This window comes from Paramormyrops kingsleyae, chromosome 18 (genome assembly GCF_048594095.1).
Source record: "Paramormyrops kingsleyae isolate MSU_618 chromosome 18, PKINGS_0.4, whole genome shotgun sequence".
In the NCBI taxonomy this organism is placed as follows: Eukaryota; Metazoa; Chordata; class Actinopteri; order Osteoglossiformes; family Mormyridae; genus Paramormyrops; species Paramormyrops kingsleyae.
This window is the reverse complement of record NC_132814.1, coordinates 18,277,784-18,291,039: the sequence shown is the minus strand read 5'-3', so window position 1 is coordinate 18,291,039 and position 13,256 is coordinate 18,277,784. Positions and strand designations below refer to the sequence as shown.

The 13,256-nt window shown below is 42.7% G+C and overlaps 1 protein-coding gene across 1 annotated transcript in view; it reads right to left on the bottom strand.

The window, feature by feature from the left end:
• The window catches only part of jam3b (junctional adhesion molecule 3b), a 31,022-nt gene extending 17,766 nt beyond the window's left edge, over nucleotides 1-13,256 (bottom strand). Inside the window, exon 1 of the mRNA XM_023813597.2 lies at nucleotides 13,119-13,256. Coding sequence (XP_023669365.1) covers nucleotides 13,119-13,203 — 85 coding nt within the window. The 5' untranslated portion in view covers nucleotides 13,204-13,256. The remainder of the gene's footprint in view (nucleotides 1-13,118) is intronic.

Below are 13,256 nucleotides of genomic sequence, written 5' to 3'. Positions count from 1 at the left end.
AAGAATGCCGCACCTGTTAAGACGTTTGTTGCGGGCGCTGCAGCACTATGACGATTCTCCCCCACAGCCAGGGATGCTCTAAAATGATAATGCCGACCCGATATCACACAATAAGGTCACTGGAAATTATTCTGCATTATATAAGGACAGGAGCTGCAAGAAGGCCGCTTATCATTAGCATAAACGTAGCCTGTATTCCATGTCTAAGCTCTTTTCTGATTGCCAGAGAATGGCCATTTAATCTAAATATAAAAATAACACGGTATATAGTTGTGCGTGTGGGCGGCTCAGTGGGTAGCAGTCTAGCTTCATCTCTCCTGTGCCCAGGCTGTGTCTGTGTGTGTGTGTGCGTGTGTGTGTGTGTGTGCGCGTGTGTGTGCGCGTGCGTCTGTCCACACGCTGTCCCGTGGGTCTCGCCCGCTTTCCTCCCACAGTCCAAAACCACGCAGTCAGGCGAAACGATGTTTCTAAAATTGTCCATTGTGAGCAATTGCGCGCATATGTGTGTGCGTATGTGCCAGTCTGTGTGCCCCCCCAAGGACTGGAATCCCATTCAAGAGGGCTTCCTCTGCCTCGCGATCCTGTGTGCTTCCTGGGGTCGGCTCTGTACCCCTACAATGGGTCATAACGGTTATGCAAGATGGATGTGTTCATACATGCATGGCACAGTGGTACGTATCCAAAAAAAAAAAAAAAAACGTTCCAATTCACATCACAAAAGCCCCACAACATGTTTCCAATAAAAAGAATGCCAGTCAGTTCCAGAATTTAATTCAATTCAATCCAAAAGCAATGTATTTTTCTTTTGTTGTTTTTCTTCCCTCAGTAACGAATTCCTGATCGAGAAAGCGTGCCTGTCTGTGGGGGTCAGGAGGTCACAGTTGACGCGGGACCACAGCAGCGTACGCAGGGTTAAAGATCAAACCCTCGGGCTCCATCACCGGCTTCCTCGACGACCCCGAGCGGCAGAGGGCACGGCATCGCGGGGGTTGGGTTACCGCGACGTCAGCGACTTTCACTGCTATGGTGAATCTGTTAAATATTGCTCTGTCGCTTCCTGGCATCCAGCTTCCTCAGTTTTGGAGCAAGAAAGCTTAGGTAAAGTCATTCAGTTACAGGATCTTTTGTAAAATTCACAATATTATGAAAATTAACTAGAACCAATACTTGCAGAGCTGCTGTTTGTCGTTAAAAACAAAGTTTAAAAAAAAAAAAAAACACTTTCTCACAAAAATTTAAAGAGTGTAATGCCTCAGCTTAATGATGGTAGAGGCTGGATATCCCCAAGCCAGCAACCCCCCCTTGATAAATGAAAAAAACAAAAAAACAATAATCCACCAAACAGCCCCTCATCAGGCGAAATGTGACCACAAGCATTCTTCAGATTCAAACCGTCTGGACTGGCCGACTGGACTGGCCGACTGGAAATCCAGGCCGGGAATGTCGCCCGGCCGACAGGTGGGGCAGAGCCAGAAATGATATAGGTCCACCGCCATCCCTGGCCGGCCCTGATAAGACGGGCCCCACCCTGATAAGTGCAAATTAAACCTGCCGCTGTTTGTGCGATTCCTTGACTCGGGACCCAGAGACGGTTCCGTGGGGAGAGGCGATTTGCCACAGTTTCGGCGCGTTAACCTACATATCTGCCGCCACATCTGGGGCCTCCGCGCGCAACGGCGCGGGTAAGACGACACAGGAAGCCCAGCGATCCCCCGGCGCTCCCTGGCGCCTCCGGACGAGTGGAAACACTACCCCTGCCATCCTGCCCAGGGACATATGCAAGGAAACCCCACCGTCTGCGGTGGGAAAGTCGAGGCGTGCGTCCTGGCGGCGGCAAAGGGAAACCGGAGAACGGCGGTTTGACCGATTCACACTCTCTTTCACATTTATTCAGCAACCGCTTTTCCCCCCCAAAGTGACCTACAATAGAGAAAGTAGACAGTCCCTGGAGCAGGGGTATATACAGGGGTGGGGCGCAGGGGCACTGGTCCCAGCTTCCTGTCACTAACTAATTCCATAAATATGATTGGCTAATGATATGGTTGGTCCCTCTGTATGAATTACGCCCCCTCCTTAGCCTTCCTCTTCAAAAAGAACTCTAAAATCGCCCCTGTTCCAAAGTCATTAACAAACTGTTCCTGATCCAGCCAGAAGCAGGAAAAGAACATGCATCTCACTAGGCCCTCTGAGGTTCCTTGGGTCAGACTGTACACTGCCCCCCCCCAAAGACCCACAAATGAGCCCACACACATCAGTCCTGGCTGAAAGACTTCCTTTTTGTGATTTTAAATGCTTTTGTTTGTCACACAATATCAATTATTTGCTGCTTCTGCACTGTACTCCGATCATAATATTTCACGCAAAAACATGTGTGAGCCCTTTGTTCTGAAGTCTGACAGCTAGAACAGGGGCTACCCTCAGATCCTGTTTTCAAGGCACAGTGGGCTGTAAAAAACCCAGTCGTGCCAACTCTTCTTTATATCACGGCCAGATTCTCCACGCGACCAAAACACTTTACACAATGCCTGTCTGATCTGCTGTACCTCTGTGCTGGTACGTGAACACGATTTCCCATACATGACAGCCAAATCCACGAGCAAAGAAGCATAAAATACAGGCTAAGTACAAAATTTAAACAAAGTAGAACAAATTCTTAACTTTTTTACTCTTTAGCACAGAAGATTAGGACAAGTGAACAAATCAACTGATCTTCACAACAAATATTTTCACAACTATCTACTTTAATTACCATGAAAACAATCAGCATAAAGAATACTATTTTATGGCAGCCAAATGTGTTTTTCACATATATGGAGAGCCCCACATTCTTTGTGCAACATTCCTGATCTTAAAGAGGCACTTTTCTCCAAAACTGAAAAAGATATGTTTTAGAGGAGTCCACTGTATCTGTCAGTCTTCTCTCGAATATAATGGGACTGAATGGCATTCACTCTGTGAAAGAACTAAAAAAATATATAAGAAAAATGCAACCAATCGTATCACTGCGCAGAAGACATGAGTATGAGCACACCGGCACCATCTGCAGTGATATGATTGATGTGTGGAGTTCGGTAGAAGAAAATAGTTCCTACTTTAAATCGTTCACTACAAAGATTGTGGATTACCTTGAGTGACCGATCATGATTTCTGGTAAGACACATTGCTGTTGAATGTTTCAAATTTATTTTTTGGCACTTTAAACACCACAGAAAGAATGTCAATCAGTCCCATTACATTTGAGAGAGGCCCTCATTTCTACGGCCAATATCGCCAAAACATGGCAACTCCCAACAGAACAACCTTGATGGATAGATAGCACTAAAGCCCTTCTAAAACATATTTTTCAGTTTTGAGGTGAACTGCCCCTTTAATGCAGTGATCAACATGACAATTGCCAGCTGGCAGATAAAAGTTTACATTTAATTTCCATCCTTAATCCACATGAAGCCAATAACATTCACCGGGAGATTATACACGGCGGTCATCTATTCAGCACCTAAATATTCCTGTGAATTTGTGACTCGCCTCAGCATTGCAGCTACAGGTCGAATGGCGTTTTCAGGGACTCAGGTTCTTTGTTTTTCACGAGGAGGTCAAAAAAGAAGAAGAGCAAAACTGAAGAAGGAAAAAAACCAACACTGATGAAAAAATAATGCAGCTGCTACCGTGAATTCAATCCCAACTTCAAAGCAGCCGTCACTGTGCCCCCCCGGGATGAAATGCCACAGGTTCAAATGGGGTGGCAGCCTTTGTTTTCTTGAAGCTGTTCTGTTTTCTTGGCACGCTTGTGAAGGCACCGGAGAAAAGCCTGACAGCAGTAAACGTGTCACTGAGATGAACCGCAGGTGTCTAATGTAACAGTAAAGGAATAGCCCTTCACTTGCAATCTCCCCAGAAAATATCATAAAAAAAAAAAGTTATACTTTTTGCATAAATTCATAGATCATCTCTCTGTATGTAAAGAGCTCTGGTGACAGGTTCGGTGTATCAAGGCTCAGTGCGCTGTGACTCTACGCCACGTAACGTTAAGATTAATCTTTCCCTTTAATAACTGTTTCCAGCTATTACCCCATTAGTGGGCCTTCCTCTTCAGGTCATGTGCTGTGTAAACATTTACCCTAGAAATCATCGAGCTGACTGCTCGCTGGAAACCAGGAGGAAGCCAGATAAGATAACGGTCACAGCTGAGTCAATTACACCGCATTTTAACCATCCTGGACGACTGCAAATACGGAAATTATACAAATTTTGACCAAGTGTTCCATCTATCGCTTCTTTTCCTGTGTTCTTTTCCATAGTTCATTCCTTAGTCCTTCCCTTCCCAAGTTCTGTACGGGAAATGGCAGAAGCAGCAATGAGAAGCGGAGATCGCACTTCCTCGCTCGCACCTTCCTCGCTTGCTTGTCTGACGCCGGCTTGGTGACTTGTTTACGCAGCGTCCCTGTAAATCCACCCCCCCAAGGCCTCGGTACTAATTTGACCTGCCCTGTGGCCTGGTAAGCAGACTGATATCACAGCCCGGCCGCACCCGCGTCTGCAGGCCGTCCCCCCAGGACTAAATCCCGCGACTCTGGCGTCAAAGTGATGTCAGATGACATCAGCTTCCCCAGTTCTACTTTTCTGTCAAAATAAGTCCACGGCTCACAGACGTGCCAACGTCTGCAGGGAACCACAGTAACCAATTACATTTTTATTTATTTACTAGGCAGTTTTATCCAAAGCGGCGTACATTGTTAAGAAAGCAGAGTCAGCCAGACCAATTTGGGAATAAGGGCTTCGCTCAAGGGCCTAATGGTGAAATGACTCTGCCGACCTTCTGATCACAACAGCTGTACCGTGCCCATACCTTACAGTGTTTCACAAATTCTCACTGTTCCGGCAGTCTCTCAAACAATGTGCCACCTAGAATATTACTTGTCATTACAACTGATTTTCACCGCTAAACTGTAATCTACCTACATTCTTTCAATGGAAAAAGACATACATGCTCCTCGAACCTTCATGTACAGTTACCTTTGTTACATGATCTTGGGAAGTAAGAAGAGAAACATATATATTAAACCTGATACCCATGTGACCAGCTATCAAGTTCAATATGTTGGTTCTGTTTTCTGGAGGGTGTGAATGTGTAGTTTCTTTTTTTTAAAAGAGCTTTAGGAAATAAAACTGCTGTTTTTATAAGTTGGTACGGTCATTAAATAACACCACAAAATCAATTAAAATGACGTTTCCTAGACGGGCATGTTGTAAAACCAGCTCAGCTCCAAGAAATTAAAATCCCGTGTTTTTCCAAACATATACAAACTTTCCTGACATTTGCCAGTAATCATCACAGTTTATATTATCCCAAACAATGGATTACCAGATGCTCTGGTGTCAAGCTGCCCAATATCTGCCTGAGCACAAACGGCACACCTCGTGCTAATGGCGGATTTGCTGCACGCTAACATGGAGGCGGTGATTCTCGACTCCCAGCAGATGTTTCATATTCACTCAGTTTTGGAACGCTGATGAATTTTTTTTGCTATCAATTCCAAAAACATAGAAATAGAATAACAGAGTAGGCCTCATTTTACTAACGTGACCGCTAATAGGCTGAATTTGCAGATGGGCAGTGGGTGGTTCTTAGGTTAGGAGTCTGTGCTTGTGATCAGAAGGTTGTTGGTTCCATCCTGTGATTGATAGAGCAATGTCACAGTTTGGCCCTTGTTGCGAAATGTTTGCGCAAAACTGGCAGACCATACTGTCTACCCTTACTTTTATATCTCTGACAAAAAGCGCTGAAAGAACAAACATAAACTAAACAAAGAAACGTTCCAAGGCTTACAGCGCCACAATTTGCCACTTCTAGTTACCAAAAATGTCCAGCGGCGGCGAGTGTTTCTCCAGATGTGCCGAAGTGAGTCTCACGGAATCACAGTGTCCGGTAAAATTAAAGAGAAGCATATTACAAAAGTCCGGACATATGCCACACTGTTTGCCAAAAGAACCACTGGAGAATTCCTCTTCTGTGGCTACAGAGCATTTTTGTGGCCAAGGGATCTCAACACTGATGGAAACAAACAACTTTTTTTTGAGCAGATGAAAAAAAAACCAACTCCATTTTTTAACCTGAGTATAGGGGCATATAAAAAGATAGAACACAAAAAGAGAGACAGAAATGGAGGCGGTGAGAGGTGGTGAGACTCGGGTTTGTGTAGCAGAGATGTCGATGCCTTCAGAAATGTCCTGAACGCAAGCAGCTCATATTCTTAGAAGCTCTCGACCACAGTGGTGGCATCAGCCCAAATAAACAATGAAATATTAAGCAACGACAGCCCTCATTTTGTTCCCTCGATAAAACTCAAACTCTGGACGACAACCAACACTTCTGACGTCAACTTTAAGGAAAGGCTTTACCGCGTCATTGGCTGGAAGCACCGTGAAACACCCCGGGTCTCACACATATACAAACCCACCGCCAGTTTGTGCAAGAAACAGTTTGTTTTGCTCAAAAAGAAATTACAAATCCAGGAAAAAAAGTCAAGAAATAGCTTTCTCTGTCCTGGGCCAAGTTGTGCATTGTGAATAGGACATGATGCTCTGCAATTTTTTTGGAATATTTCAGCCTGGTCAAACATGCTCTATATATCTGAGGCGTGTTTCTTCCAAAAAAAAAATTAGGCAGACAGACAGACAGTGGTATTATATGTTAGGCATGTCTGCATGCTTTTCTATATGCACAGACACTAATTAAAATTGCATTCTCTAATCGAATTGTATTCCCTAAATAATTCAATTGCGACTTCTAATTCAGTTGTGTTCTCTTACCTTTGCGGACAACAGCAGGACTGATCTTAGGCAGCCATTAAGTAGCCCTCACAAATGAGGTGGTCTGGTCCGTGAAGTGAGGTTATTTTTCTTGTTTATCTATCCCCCCCCCCCCCCCCCCCCCCCCCCCCCCAACTATCTTGCACTTATTTCTGAGCAATCAGCGGAATCTTAGCTTAGCAACACTTGTGGGACCTGGAATAGGCTCCTGTCAAGTGTTTGCTTGTTTCATATATATGCTCAGTCTCACTTGTGGAAGAAAAGCGTCTGTCAAATCAATACATGTAAATACAAAACCCTGTTTGTGCCTTTGAAAAGTTCTTCAAGCTCAAAATCCTTGTAGTGGCTCAGAGGATTCAACGAATCAAAATTAAGTTTAAAAAGGACACTATTTCCAAACACCCTTTCTTCTTGTTAAGTTGGTATGGTGACAGTGCATTACAGTAAAAGCAAAATTTTACTGAGGCAGCTATATTATGAAAAACTCTTCGCAGGTAAACACTATTATTTTGAACTATTCTTATTATCTGAACGCCTGAAATTATTTTGAAGGAATAAAAAGTACCAATCGGACAAGACCGCAATGCTATTACTTCTGAATAGTTTACTCAGCTGTAACTTAAAACACAACAAAGCATAAATTGTTTTCATGTGATTAAAAAGGGCCCTTGGGACATCATAACCTCTGTCTTGAACCCCTGTTGGTAAGCCCAGATTTATGGTTGTGATGTGCTTGAGCTAAGATAGGTAATACAAAAGAAGACATAAAGTCCATTAGTGAACAGCGTCCTTGACGGCCGAAACCCCATTACTGTTGTCTTAACGTAGACCAAGCAGATTCATTTTTCCCCGCACGTAAACAATAAGGTCACAAACAGGAAATTGTTGAAACATCTCTCCAACTCAGTGATTTTCAAATCTTGTGGGATCTCTGGCCATTGCTGTTTTTTCCATTTGAACCCATAATCAGTAACACCACATGAGAATAAAAAATAATATATAAATATATTTTTTGAGATGTTTTGCGCAGGTCACGTTGAGCCTTAGAATAACAGGAGTGCTAAAATGTAGTTATGTAAATAAAAATCATGTTATTATGTTATAATACTTTTACTGAGGAATAGTTCAACGGCTTGAACAATAGAGGAATTAATAAAGGTACAAAATTGCATTTAGGTAACATTGCACTTTATAGCTGTGAAAACATGCAAATGGCTTGCTAGTCTATGCAAAATTTAGATCTTAATTTCTTCACTTCCCCAACAACCTTCAAAACTAAGTGATCAGTTTAAAACCATTCTGAACAGTTGACCCCCAAGACTAGGCTTGACAAATACAACGCAAAACTGATTAGGCAGAACCATTTCCAAAGATTATAATCCACATGGCGAGTAAAGAGCACAGCATTTTGTGAGAAAATATCCAAAATCACTTGCAAGAGATCACTTGCAACCTAGAAAATGATTGTTTTATATTTTTTACTTAGAGACAAAACAATGCTGACTTTTGTCACTGAGATATTTAATTTTAATCTCAAACAGGGAAAAAGATTCTAAAATATCACCAGACTACACTGCACAAAAACGATTATAATCCAGAAAAATGTTTACCCCTTTGATAAAGGCACAGCTGCATTTTCTAGCAGTATTTTAAGCGTGGTGGTCAGACACTATTTTGATCACGGCCCATCTTACACATGGCCATGTTATTGACATTCCGAGAATGTGCATGTTTGCCATTCCTGACACGGCTGCCTCTGCCTTTGCCCCTCAAATCATCTCCCACTTGGCTGGTCAAGGGGGAAAAAATTATAATAAAAGCAAGTTCCGAGATCTTGGGGAAAACGTGGAAAAATCTCGGAATTATAAACTGGATTAGTGTACGACCCCTAATCTTTTGTTGGTCCATTTTTGTTGGCCAGTTTTTTATACTTCAAATTCTTCAGTTATTGAGTTAGTCACGTTAGTGAGTTCATTATTGAGTTAGTAGTTAGTGAGTTATGTCACACCTGCGTTCAAGCCAGCAGCTGGTTAAACGATGGTCAGAAGCCGGCTTGTTAGTGGTCAGCTATAAGGCATTCCATGGATATTCTGATCACTCCTGGACATGGATGGGGTTCCAGTGACTTCCACCCAAATCAGCTCAGCTGTTTCTAGACTCTGGACTATGCGAGTCACCAGGCATGTGCTCTGGAACTCGGTGTGTCAGCAACTTTCGTCGCAGACGAGGGCTGGCAGAGGGACCAAGAGGGGACGCTGGCGGAGAGGTCAGAGGCCAGCGACATCTTCATTTGCGAGATCTTAGCGTGGCTGCTCCCCCCTGCTTAGAAACCTGACTGGCCGGTTACATAAAACCAGTGGCATTTTTTACACCAAATCCACACTAAAAGGAACAGCTGCACAAACACTTTCAATTAACACTTGCTTTCGGCATGACAAATAAAAAACACATTAAACTGGGCGTCAAAGATGACTTTCAGCATCAAAGTAAGGGTTATGGGTTTTTTTTCTTTTTTTTGCATTTATTAAAATGCCGTTTGGATGCCATGATGGTCCTGGAGTCCTTTCAATGTTGGTCCCAGGCATTTATTCACAAGCTGTGTGTATAGGTATGTGTGTGTGTGTGTGTGTGTGTTATCTATATACTACATTGTGGGGACATTTGGTCCTCACAGTGTGATAAATACCTGCTATTTTCATGTGACGTGAGGACCACTTTTTTTGGTGCCCACAAGGGGAAACTTAATTGTATACAAATCTGTAGGTGCAATCAAACTAAAATGCCAAAGAAAAACATGTTTTTTGTTTGGCTACTTATGGTTAAGGTTAGGGCTGGGTAGGGGTTAAGGTTGTCATTGTTGGGATTAGAGATTTTCCCATAGAAATGAATGGATGGTCCCCACAAAGATATAGATGCCTAATCTGTGTGTGTGTGTGTGTGTGGGGGGGGGGGGGGGGGGGTGGTGGTGTTAGAAAGGTGGCCAGGAAGCGATCAAAACTTTCCCCAGAGTCTCCTGGGGAGACGTAAGGAAGTCCCTCACGGATGCAGCCTATAAAACTAAATATAAACAATAGGCAATCCACTTCCTAAAAAACATCCGATCGATTGTTTTGTGATAAAAAAGGAAAAACGACAACTAAACCTGTTGTCAAAATTTCGTAATACAAACGAATAAACCCTCCCACCAGCGCTGAGGTGTGACTGTAATGATTATGCCAGTATTAATTAAGTGCGCTTACCAAAGTTCCCAGTTATGTTATCTGCGCCGCGAATGCAGACATTGCAAGACTTACAGCAGCTGTTTTCCAGATTCCCAACCGAGCCGCATCCCATCTGTAGTATTTGGTTATGAGACACTCAAGAAGATTTTTTCCAACCCATCCATTTGCCCTGACACACTCAACCTATTACATACCTTCAAAATACCGCGAATAAAAGCCATGCATAGGCGAAGACAGAGGCTGCCACGCTCAGCTGACTTACTCTGCACTGAAAAGGCGTCTGCAGTACACAGTGCCCAGGATCACCCCTGGTCTGAAGTTCATTTATTTTGGTCGTAAACCTTATGGGGTCAGGTCTTTTTCCTGCTTCTTAAAAATCAGTAAGATTGCTTTTAATAGCTGCCAAGATGGGCTGATAATGAGGTTTCATAGCACTGGAGTCTCTACCCTGCTTATTGTCAAACATCCATCCTGAGTTTTTTCTCTATAGAGGATTTTAACAGCGATACTACATGCTGTGTGTCGTGTGTTATCTTGCTGTCAAGTAGCCCTAGTTCTGGCCTAGGATGGGGTACATTTTCCCCCCACCTTGGTCACAACTCTCCATTTCTTACTGGATGCGTTTATTTAAGACTGTACTTTAAAAACCAGCTGCTTGGTTATTTTGTGTCTGCGCTCGAAAGCCGCCAGCCAGCAGCATTTGTCGAGTATTTTTCCATCTTTGTCCAGCCGTGACGGAAAACAGATAGAAAAACCAAAGGTGGATTGTGATATATCTGCAATCAAACAACTCATTTTAACTATATAAAGATTTCATATGCGAAGCAAACATTCACTATTTGAAAAAAAGGACATAAAAAAAACCAAAAGCAGAGATATTGCTCCTCACATGACAGTAACTAGGAAACAGCTGTGCTAAAAATATCACAGCAACAAGACCGCTTTTTCAGTAAACCGATTCAAATATGTGGCGGATCAAACCGACCGATGACATCGCCGTTTCTCTTGATTTCTCTGGTTTTATATAAAGCTGGCAAGTCGTACGCGGCAAATCAATCCCATAACAGGCGAAACAGAGACAGACCTATCACATCTATGGGTATTACACAAGATCACCTCCATAACCTAAAATTTAAATTAAAAATGCTTCTCGGCAACGAAGAGTGTAGGCTAATATATTCTAAATCATAACTTGATCTACATAACATTGCCCTTAATTAAAGTTAGGCCTATAGTTACAGTACTACACACATATAGGCCTAATAACAGGTAGCTTATAGACTACTTGTTATTGAAAATTATTTAAATTATTATTGAAAATCTAAACGATCTCACCCTCCCGTTTTATGTAAAATACTATTTTCTAATTTACAGCACTGAAAATTAGGCAAATCCCTTACAAATTTGTGATCATACTGTCGTAACAGCCAGCTATATTAGACCAAACCAATCACATTTGACTTAAAAGTGGGGAGGGAGGGGGATGCTAATGAAATATGAAGAAAACCATCCTTCGCCAATGAAAGCTTTATTTTTTGTCTTATTCTACTTATTCGTCCTTGTATCTTTACTTTTAGATATTTAGTTGCATGTTTAGTTTTGCTTGTCATAACACCACCGGCATCAATAAATATTCCTTGTACTTCTTTGTGCTTGGCGAATAAAAAACAAGATTCAGATTCAGGGAGCAGAGGATTCAGGCGGCGGATCAGTGCGCTTGAATGATCAGAGGGGCCGCCCGCACCCCGGCTGCCCACCCCGGCCGCCCGCTCGCCCGCTGCCGCTCTGCGTCCCTTTGTTCCCCCGGGTCCCCTTTCGCGGCTTCGGGCTCAAGGACAAACGCGCAACACTCCGCTCCTCTCTAATTAGGCGAAATATATACGTTATTAAACCTATTAAATTTTCAACCACTTCTTTTTGCTCGTCAGAGCGATAACTGCAGCCATCACGAATAATAAAGAGCAGCTTCGTAATGCACTTATTTTGTCAAACTTTATTTACCTTCCGAAGCGACTTCCTTAACGGCTTGGGACTACTACTAATTCCTTGGACTTACTGAAAATGCAGTCACCCTAATCAATAAACGAAAACAACTGCGAGTATTTGCCAAGTCGATACATTGTTAGTATTTGTCGATCTTGCCGACAGAACAAAAGCAGGATGCCGTCGGTTGTGCATAAATAAGCATACGCTGGTTAGTTAAGCTAGCGGAGATGGGGACACCATAACTTAATCACGAAAACAATATGCAGAAAAAAGGATAAGAACGCACTCAGTTTGCCTGAGTAGTCAAAGTCTTTAAATACACGACTATAGTGATGCATCGCAGGTTCTTTCTCGCTGAGTTTAATCTAGCCCTAGAAAAACATTCCGTTATCTCTATCATTAAAATCAAGAGCTTGTCTCGTCATGTTCCAGAGTTATTTAAATCTTTCGCGACCTTTCTGTAATACACCGAAAACACGTAATGACAGTGGATAATTAATACAATGATTTCATGTCAAGCAAGCGATATTATTTGCAAAAGTAAAACTTTTACACGCGTTTTAAAAAAACACAAAAGAACAGACTCATCTTCAGCACCGATTGTGCAAAATGTAATTTAATTTTTTATGGTTCCTGAAAACATCTACTCATCGCTGATATTCACCCGCTATGTGAAGATACATCGTCACCTTAAGTAAATGTGATATTTATCCTATAGTCAAAAGAAGGATTTAAGCAAGAGCAGATACGTTGCTTGTTGGCTTTCTGGGCTGGAACCGTTCAGAGTGTAGATACTTGAAAATAACGTTTGTTCGCTGGAATTAAGTGCAGGCAAAAAAACTAACAAACATTGCTGAATACGATCACTGTTTTTATCTGTTCATTTCTTATTTTCGGCGTGACTCTATTGCTTTTCCAATTACTATCTGAGCATCCCACATTTTACCGTTAGCTAGCTAAGTTGGTTCAGACGCCGTCGCTCCCCTAAACCAACAAGATTAAGCCGCTCGAAATGCAATAAATCATAAAACACAACAGTCGACCTCTTTCAGGTAATAAAGGCAGAAAAGGCGTAAAAATCGAAGCAGTGCCTGGACTTACAGTGTGTACACAGGAGGACCATAGAGGAGACCAGCGCTGCTTTCGCCATCTTGGAGTCGATGAATGCTCCCGTTTGGTGGTACATGCGCAAAATACGGCGTTTTGAGGGGATGGGGTGGACCGGCTGGAAAGAGAGAG